At 43.2% G+C, this 10,422-nt stretch overlaps 1 protein-coding gene across 14 annotated transcripts in view; it reads right to left on the reverse strand.

Annotated features, from left to right (window-relative positions):
• Positions 1–10,250, reverse strand: part of adam9a (ADAM metallopeptidase domain 9a) — a 25,849-nt gene extending 15,599 nt beyond the window's left edge. For 5 of the 14 annotated variants that reach the window (XR_014118920.1, XR_014118918.1, XR_014118919.1 and 2 more), the window contains exons 1-4: positions 9,833–10,234; positions 5,406–5,506; positions 3,715–3,773; positions 1,141–1,219 (exon numbers count right to left, since the gene is read on the reverse strand). Coding sequence is in view for 10 of the 14 variants with exons in the window: in XM_081703678.1 (XP_081559804.1) it covers positions 1,141–1,219; positions 3,715–3,773; positions 5,406–5,506; positions 9,833–10,022 (429 nt within the window). In the remaining 4 variants the exon portion in view is untranslated. Of the gene's footprint in view, positions 1–1,140; positions 1,220–3,714; positions 3,774–5,405; positions 5,507–9,832 lie in introns of those variants that run through there. The other 9 variants (XM_027030286.3, XM_027030283.3, XM_027030285.3 and 6 more) reach the window with 6 other exon arrangements.
• Positions 10,251–10,422: the final 172 nt, after the last annotated feature.

The raw sequence follows: 10,422 nt of genomic DNA on the forward strand, positions 1-10,422 counted from the left end.
GATGGAATTTTCACTTGCCAATTAAGAAAAATGAGGACTGTATATCGCCAGCCAAAGGGACAGCTTTGGGGTAAGATCGTCATTTCCCATTACACCGGTGTCCCAGCAGACTCCCCCCTTACCCCCTCTGCTTGCTCAGCCCGTCAACCTGCTCCCCTCGTTCTTCGTCTCATTGTTCCCTTTAGTTTTTCATCCAACAGGTAACACTGCTCCCTCTCTGTCTGTCTCCTTGTCTCAAACACACACACAGACAGACACACACTCTCACGCTCGACGATCTAACCAGAGTTAGATCCCATTTCCCCTGTGCTCTTGCCTTGTGCGGATGTTGACGTTAATTCCCAGAGGGCTGAGTAATGCAGCTTGTTTGGGAGGAGCAGTACTGCTCCTCTCCGGACACTAGACCTTACAGCACATGGCCCAGCACATGACCACACAGCAACAGACCCATAAATCAGACAGAAAACCGCGAGAGACCTACATAACATGCGCAGGAATACTGGAGAGATTCAGGAGAACCTCAGATGAAATGCAGGTGAAACCGTGATCTCGCACAACCATTATTCATTACTAATGTCGGTTGTGTCAACACACAGGTATTTCTGATGGTTTATGAGCAGGCAGATGCATCATTTCTCTTCTTTGATTAAAAGAAATATATGAAAGATAAATCTGTATAATGATATGGTGAAGCATGTTAATTTTTCCTTTATCCTCGTTACTTATACTTTATTTATTTAGCTACCACAGGTCATTTTTATTTGCAAAAAAAAGGCAGAACGCCTCTGTCATGACCATGTAACCAGAGGTAGATGATGCACATGACTATAGCAACTCACATACGCACACAAACTGTGCTCACATGGGCGATGGAAGACGAAAAATCAACAATAAATTCTTCCCTGCCAGTAACAAACATCAACTATGTAGGCATATCACTCACTTAGTGAGATGGCGCTCAGGGTGTGTTATGAATGATCTCAGACAGACTGACAGGGGATTTTCTTGAAACAGGAGGAGTATTCGAGTACGTGCCGCACTGGAGTGAGATGAAAGTGACACCCCAATCCCAACCCCACCGCCTCATGACCTGGGTTGGAGAGGTGGAGTCAGGTGAAGGCTGTTGTCTGGGTTTCTCACCTTCATGTCAGGCCTTTCTGTGACCAGTGAGCCATCCTTGGCGTAGGAATACACCGTGAAATCGTCCGGCAGGAGCAGACTATGACAGAAGACGCACAACCACAATCGTTACAATGACAACACTCCACCCTGTAAAACATTCACACAGAAACAAATTAAATTATAAATGTTTTTAAGCGGACTCTCAGTCGGTCTAATGCAGATGTGTTTCACGCTACGTAGTGTGTTATCACAGCACAGCCGTTTGGCAGGTCGGGTGGACCATTTGTAGGTGGGACCCAAACATTTGTAGACCCGAAAGACCTTTTAAATGCAGAAAGAAGGTGGGGTGCTGAGAGGTGAATTAATCCAGCAAAAATTTAAAAAATAAAATAAAATACACAGGAGGGAGGGAGGGAGGGAGAGAGAGTGTGAGTGAGTGAAAAAGAGAGAGAGACTGACTGAGGGGGGAAGGAGGGAGAGAGAGAGAGAGAGAGAGGAGAGAGAGAGAGAGAGAGAGAGAGAGAGAGAAAGCCAAGGAGAAGTTTAGGACAAGTCGAAACCGGAGCCGGTCCAAGAACAACTGCGCACTGGGCCGTCTGAACAGGGCTGTCCTTCAGGCCAGTGAGTCATTATGGATTTGTAGTCTGTTTGTGTGTGTGCGAGACAGAGAGAGAGTTATTAATCCCCAGTGCTGTTTTGCTATTACTCTGAAACAGCTGTAAGGAATTAAAGTGGTTCACACAATGTGAAACACATGCACAAAAACAAAAATGAGCTCTCTCAAATAAGCCAGTGAACTTTCCTCTCCTTAATACTCATCACCCTGCACAGATTTCCAGAAAATCACAACATGAAACAGACACTGAAGTCACGCTGAACTCTGACATTCAAAACATCCACGTGAGCACCTGCAAACTGCACAACACAGTTCCTCTTTGTCATGCCTGCAGTAAAACCACAGATCTAGCTCGGTCCATGAATTCAGGAGTGCAGCTCTGCCACAAGAAGGTGAGAATGGGAGACCAGGAGAGCAGACAGTGATGATTGGGGAAAGAGCGTCACTCTAAAGTTGAAAACGGGCTGGGAATGGGGGCAGGTTGGTGACGTTGTAGTTCAGCAGAACAGCAAAAACCCAAACATCAGCTATTTGGAGTTGGTTAGTGATTTCACACAATGCACTGCGTAACTAGTCTGATTACACACGAGTCGGTGCATGCGTTATTCCACGTTATCGAGCGGTCGAGGCGAGCCAAGTCATCTCGTTGGCTCGCAGCACTCTCATTTGGACCTGGGGTGCACAGCAAGCTGTGGCTCTGCCTTGTCAGATGACCCTGTTGGACGGAGGAGAAGAGAACGCAGCTGGGCTCTGTGGAGGGGGAGGCGGGACCACACGAGTCCGAGTGGAGAGCTCTGATTGGTATGGAAGTTTCTAGTATTTAGCTGAAGGGTCCTGTCAGCTGTGCCACAGTTAAATACCCTCACATGGGAATTAGAACATGGATGTGCTGATGTCTGTGTGATTTATATGCCCTGTGTTCAGGCAGCTCTTATTAAGCACAACCACAATATACAACCAAGATTGTACATATTTCGCATTATATTATCCTACACCTGCACACACCTCAGCAGCCTACCATCATAACGCAGGAGAAAAACTGATTGAGGTTTAAGAGTTGTTCTGTTAACTTGCATGAGAAAGTAAAGCAAACGTTCTGCACTGCAACCTCAGTAGTAGACTTACTTTAATAGTGACACTGTAGGCCATGCTTTTGGCACTAACAGGTGGTCTCATTTCATATACATCTTTATGTAATTTTTATGTATATTTATAAAGTGATTAAAAATTAACTCTCTAAGAAAGTAAGCATCAGGATGTGGGGCAGGTGTGTGGGTGTGTGTGTGTGTGTGTATATGAGTGAGAGAGAGGCGATGGGCAGGCGCACTACTCCAGTGCAGAGCTGCGCCATTCCAAAAAGAGGCTCAGGTAGACTGAGCACATGATCAGCAGGTGTGGTTAGACTGACAATTCGTCATGGCGCAGACATACATGTCAGGGAAGTCGTCACACTAAGAGACACGGCACTAGAAGCAGACCTCCCAGGAAATTAAACCGGCCTGTGAAGAGGAAGCTCAACTCATACTTGAAATGTCTGTCCAATGGCATTCATAGAACAATACTAATACAATAATAATACTTATGACCATTATTAACAATACCAACAATAATTATGATGATGCATATTGCCTGAAGAGGTGCTAAAATGGCAAAAATGGGGTTCCAAACCAGCGCTGCACCAGCGGAGTTTAAACGTCACACCACTTCAACCTTGTCTCACGTGCATTTCTGACCACAAAATTATACATAAATGTCAATAAATGTGTGTACACCCTCATCCAATACCTACAATATTAAAGGGACTTGTGAAGCCCTTTGAACACTGAGATGTAACGGCATAAAAAAGCACCCAAGTCCAACGCCAGTCGCTCCTCTGCTCAGCATTATTAATTACCACACCCACCGTGTGTGTGTGTGGGTGTGTGTGTGGAGAAGGGGGGGGGGTGGGGGTGGAAGAGAGAGAAACTATTACTTACTCATTCTTCTCCAAAATGACAACATGTTCTTTTCCCAGAGCTGGGATTACATAGGAAACCTTTAAAAGACAAAGAAAGGCAGTGACACACACACAGTCAGTCCAGTGTGAGTTTACAGGTCACCTGAGCAAATTCACGCTGGAAGCCAAAAAACAACCCATTTTAAATGTACCAAATTTCCAGACCCAAAACCATGTCATCAGCTGGCGTAACACGTTGACTGGTGCAGTGTAGTGGTTAACAGTGCTGCTTCCCCTGTGGGGAACTGGGATTCAATCCCCAACTGGGCAAGTGTGCTGTGCCATATCAGACAGTGTCAAATCAGTATCATATCGACCCTATCAAAGAGTCCTCAGGCTCATAACACCACACTCGCCTACCTCTGTAACATGACTGGAAAATTCTAAGTCGCTCTGGATAAGAACTTCTGCCAAACGCGTAAAATGTAAATTGTTCGTTTTTACTTTTTTTTAGGTGCTGAGATGAAGCACGACGGAAATAAAGTTACTATTTCTGCTAAATAACTACGAACCCAGTTTTAGATTCAAACAGTTTCAAAAAGAGTATGAAACAGATGGGCGCAGAACTGCAGAAGCCAACAGGAGCGGACATGTGCTTGTGACCTTAACTGAACACACTGTGTGTGTGTGTGTGTGTGTGTGTGTGTGTGTGTGTGTGTGTGTGTGTGTGTGTGTGTGAGACGGAGCTGCATCTCTGCACAGTGTGGGGTTCCAAATGCCGGCCCAGCCCTGGCACAGGTGGACTATATTAACCATGCCCTCTCTGTTTTGCACCAGGTGGGGCAGATGGTTCTGCGGGGGGAGGGGCTACGCGGGGAGTAAAGGATGAGTCACGAGTGACAGATAGAGTGGGGAAAAGAGCCCAGAGAACTGGAGGTTGAACGGAGCCTGCTGGGACCAAACCATCAGTTTCCAGAGGTGGAAGTGTGTCGTGTCCGTAATAAGGCGCATACTTCCAATTAAAACCTTTAGACAAGTAAACATTTGAAAATAATAAATGCGTGTCAGAACGTAATTAACTAGCCTGGTTCTAAAGCTTTTGGTACAGTGCTTTGCCTTATTACACTGTGATAAAAGACTGGTCATGCCTGATGCCAGGTGTAGTTCCTGAAGTGAGAATGTGTGTGATGCACGTGTGTGTGTGTGTGTGTGTGTGTGTGTGTGTGTGAGACAGAGAGAGAGTTATTAATCCCCAGTGCTGTTTTGCTATTACTCTGAAACTGCTGTAAGGAATTAAAGTGGTTCACACAATGTGAAACACATGTACAAAAACAAAAATTAGCTCTTTAAAATAAGCCAGTGAACTTTCCTCTCGTTAACACACACAGATTTCCAGAAAAATCACAACATGAAACAGACACTGAAGTCACGGTGAGAAAAACTGATTGAGGTTTAATATTTGTTCTAACTGTTAACTTGCATGAGAAAGTAAAGCAAAAGTTCTGCACTGCAACCTCAGTAGTAGACTTACTTTAATAGTGACACTGTAGGCCATGCTTTTGGCACTAACAGGTGGTCTCATTTCATATACATCTTTTTTATGTAATTGTTATGTACATTTATAAAGTGATTAAAAATTAACTCTCTAAGAAAGTAAGTATCAGGATGTGGGGCAGGTGTGTGTGTGTGTGAGTGAGAGTCTGTGGTAGTGTGTGTTTGGTGGCACTTGACCTTGTGGGAGGCGGGCCGGTCCTGTTCTCTCCTGATCCTGCTGATGCGTGTTGGAACGGTCACTTCATAAGAGCTGAACTGTGAGCTCTGGGAGGCCGAACCTGCACAGGGAAACATTCAATGGCTGTTACAGCACTGTACCCACAGGCCACTGCAGCGCCCCCTAGTGTCAGCAGAGGGAAAGTAAACAGGATCTACAGATTTTCTTATCTACAGAAAACAGGTATTTGTTAAGAATCTATATGATCTAATATAACAGGCTGTGACTAACTCAACAATGAGCCATTTGTTTATTTGAGATGAGGCTGGCGGAGGGGGTGTGAGGCATAGTATGCTGCTCCACTGAAATGAAAAGGTGCTGATCGACGATCCAGGACCCAATAAAAAAGCCTCACTCTCCAAACTCCATTCGCTGCTTATGGTGTTGAAAACCATACATTCTCTGCACATAGCACACACTCCAGCAGTGCCCAGGGAATGGGGCTGGGCTGCAGTATTGAGTTAAATAGTGTTTAAGGTGCTGGCTGAGTAAATCGCCTATTTAAACAATTCAGTCAGTGCTAACAGTATTATCCACTGCTTCCTCCCTGCTGTAAGAAGCATTCGTCAGCAAGTTAGATGGGCTGGGCAAGTTTCCTGATGAGGGCAGACGCGCGCGTGCGCACACACACACACACACACACACACACGCGCGCGCACACAGAGCAAGCAGATTACATGACCCCTCTGCATCAAACAGATAACATTGTCTTCCTACTGCATCCTACAACCCACGGCCTTAAGCCCTGTTCACAGAGGACAGGAAAGAACAAAGGAAAACACAGCCCACCCCACCGTGGGTGAGCCATGCAGAGAAACCATTTATTAAGTGGTAGAACAATTTCTCTACTTCTAAAGCAGGGGTACCTCATCCTGCTGGAGAGCCATTTTTCAGGCCTTAATCCAACACAGGCGGCTTCAACACTCCCAAAGGTCTAAATGAATCAGGGTTAAATTAAACGAATCAGGAGAGCACACCCCTTTAGAGGAACTTTATTCCCGGTTTGCTAATAGGGCTGCACGATACGTCAATACTAGTACTGCAATGGCCAGTATTGCAATATTAATTAACAATCGATATATTGTGCAGCTCTACTACATGATGAGTTGATGTAAAGAATTACAGTTCAGGTTAACTTTAAGGCTAAATATAAGATGTTGAGAGTCTTGTCGCATGCTGAGAACATGGGATAAAGTTAGCGAAGCAAGAATTCAAAGAGAACCAAAACCCCCTGCTCCCCTGCTTACGTCATTACATGTAATCTATTAAACAAAGAGGCCTTCAGAAGTACTGGAATCCCAGAAATGACAAAATATTGGTGGTCCCCATCAGTTTGTGCCCCGAGTCCATGTCACACGTTTCATATGGGAAACTGATGACCTCATCCACCCCCAGAGAGTAATGGGAATGTTATACATTAAGTGAAAATTGGTGATTGGCGAGATAAGTCATTAAGTTAACGTTGCAGAGAGCAAACTAATGTGATAGTACAGTCAAATCAAAGTAGGACCTCTCATACTCTGGGCTGAAATGGACACCACCACCGTAGAGCAAGTGTCCAGTTTATTGGAAATGTTTTGACATTACATAAACAGTGGCCTTACAAATATAGTAAAACAATACACTACCACAGATTTATCTTAGATTAAGCTTGACAGCACACAGGTTTAGAAGTTGGATCGCTTATTTAGCTAATGTTAACTTATGATGCGCCCTTACAGAAGTAAAAGGGCATTACTGCTAGCGATATTTGTGTGTTTGCGTGCATAGGTTTGATTTTTTCAGGCTTATATTCAACCGAGTTACCTTTACATAATTGTTAATAGCAAACATAAAATATTTTGGGCATGTCTGACATCACATTTTAATGCCCGACTGTCTTTTTACAGGATAGAAATGTCCTGTAAATCGTGAATCTTTTAAAGTCAAAGTCAGTATTTAAGGATGAAAAATAGTGCTCAAGAAAAATCTACCTTGTCCACAGGGCAGAACATCTAAATAAGGCCATAACAGAACAACAGGATTGTACTTTTTTGAAATATAAATGTATTTTAAAATACAATGCGGAATTCCTAGAATTTGTTGACAAGAACATCGACAACAGTAACTACAAGATTCCAGGTTTTCCTTGATTTACAAAGAAACATCCCACCCTCCTATAGAGCATCTTATAGCCCATTAATGCCCATTTTTACACTGTAAAGAATGATGTTCTCTCTGTCCCTAACTACCATTTGAAACTATTACTGGAGATTATTGGAATTGCATCTAGTTTGGTTTTCCCATTTACGGGGTTGATGCTTGTATAGAATAAACCTGATTCTGTTCTCCTTCGTGCAGCCGACACAGGACCCTACACATGGAGGTCGGAGGGCTCTGCTTGATAAACAAGCAAACAAACACGAAAGGAGACATTTGACAAAATCAAAACAAAGGTCTTTGTGACAGAAAAAAACACGACTTAAGATTGTCAAAGGGTGTGTGTGAGCGGGTGAAGAGATACGGGTTCCAAGTATATACATGATCATTTAGATCCTTGTCTTTTGTGTTTGTAATACAGGCCTCATTTCTTTTCCATGTGATTTCTGACGTGGTAAAGTTATGTTGGAAAAGACAATACATGAAAGGGTATGTGGAAGTGAAAATAGAACTTAAAAATGGTTTCATAGCCGTCATAATACTTCATCCCAAAAGTAATTTTAGGGCTTATTTTAAGTGCAAAATGTTGGGTATCCTAAAAGCCTTTAACTACCCACACATTACTGAAAAGGTGGTACTAGTAAAGACCGTCATGAACATCACTGAGAGTCCAAGTAGGTGGCCGAGGAGAAAGACTTGGACAAGGTTTGGTTCTCAATGGAAAGGACTGCAGCTAGCAGTATGTAAATTCTAATTTTTAAAAATTATGCTATTTAAATTTGCTCTTCTCAGTATGTTCTGGTCATGAGAGCAACTGTTGCCAGTCCTGTACAGTAAATTTCTGTTGCTAAACATTGTTTTCTTTTTCGATCCAGCCTCTCACTTTGCGTTTTTTTTGGGGGGAAACGAGACTGTGCAGCATTTATGAAAAGCTAGAGGACAGTCCACGATGTTATCAGAAGCACAGAAGACGCAGTGATGGGGGTTCTCGTAGCCAACATAAGGGGGCTGGCAGACGGACCAGTGAGTGGCTCGATCTGAGGAAAAGACTGGGACCCTTCGCACAGCATTTCAGCAATTAAATCAGCAGTGCAGTAGCGGTTTACCGGGCGCACATCACGGCTATGCAAGCATTCACCAACCATGTAGGAAATTACTGGATATACAAACTCTGTTAGGTGTCCAAGTTGCGTCATCTTTGTTTCGCTTTTACCGCTTAACTCAGACGTGTAACCTTCTTTAGCCAAAAGAACATTTCTTGGCCATAGGGCAGAGAGATTAGAGTGTCAAATGAAGCACATTTTGGCGCAAGACATGTCAATAAATACTAATAATCAAAAGAATCAAGCTTATATTCAGTGAATACCAAATACAGCACTTCTAGTTATAATGTGGAAAAAGAAACAGCATCACAATGTGAAACTACTGTGATGGGTCTTTTTTTACATATCGTCCATTTTAAAGTGTAACATTTAATCGTTGTGCTTAAGGACAACTTTGTGTTGATTTAGACATGGGTCTTTACGCCATATTTATCGAACTTATCATAATGACTATCTTAATGCTCAGTGTGATATGATGCCAAAAACTAATACTAGTTTACCATTATTAGTTTGATATGATCCTATGCACCCCAAACACATCGTGGCGTATTCCGATATACTGTGTGTTATGTTATGTTATAAGCGATCTAAGTATTACCAAGAACGTGGAGGCTTAAGTTTGACGCCAATCTGATTTTACGAGTACCTCACATCACATGTGCGACGATTGATCCAAAATAGTTTTATTTGGAGTCTGGAGTGACATCTCATGGTAGTGCCAATCTGCATTAACCAAATAACTTTTTATAGAACAAGGTAAATAAACATACCTGTTTCGCGACAAATCCAACACATAAATAATAAGTACAAATAACTGTATTTTAGATGCAGACCGAAGCGTTAACATCTTAGACCCTAAGCATGCGTACGTATTCCTATCATTAGGCCTATCAAAATTCATCCGAATTCTCAAGAGTTTTTATTTGGGCCTCTTGGGACCCAACTTTACAGGCTTTCCCAGACTGAGGAAATATCAGATTGTAGCCTGTTAATCGTCGACAATCTGTTACTGTTTCTCTTCTAACATTTTCAAGGCAAACAATATTTTCGGAGGTAGCAATTGAATCCAAAACTTGTTGTAGCCGAGTATAGTAAACTGGCGACTGCTACAGCTAGATTAGCTCTGTCTGGCCGTCTCCACTCACCTCCAGCACAGTCGGACAGCTCGGACAGCAGACACAGCACCCAGATTGTTGGGAAACAACGAGAACGCAATTTGTAAACCATGTTTTTTTTAAACTTTCCAGAATAACTCGCCGAAGGGTTTTTAACAGTCGGTCGCGCTTCTTTATCCAGGCGTCGCCTTCCAGTAAATGGTAAAATCCCACTCCACATAATTATTACTGGGGCGGAACAAACAAAACAGTGAATAGCTTCAGCTACCTGGACATTTGGTCTCAGTGTGACCTTGCACGATAGCTAACTTGGTGAGACGTACGCTCATCCGCAAAGGCAACTGACATAATCCTCTAGTAAATTGTGGCGCTGCCTCGCTTGTCCCGAAATAAATCTTTTCAGTCCGGAGACTCGGACGAGCATTGCCAATGAAGCCCGACACCGCGCATGCGTGGTCTATGAGTAACCCAGCCCATTCTAGTTAGTTGCACAGTTCACTGTAACCCAGTGAAAGCTATGAATGCGATTTCTAACAGCTTATATAATAGTAATATGGACTTTTCGTCCCTAGAGGAAAACGAGTATAATAAGTAATAGAGAATAGGCTACTTCATCAGTT

The sequence above is a fragment of the Electrophorus electricus genome, chromosome 20, assembly GCF_041902795.1.
Source record: "Electrophorus electricus isolate QZ-2024a chromosome 20, ASM4190279v1, whole genome shotgun sequence".
Lineage (NCBI taxonomy): Eukaryota > Metazoa > Chordata > Actinopteri > Gymnotiformes > Gymnotidae > Electrophorus > Electrophorus electricus.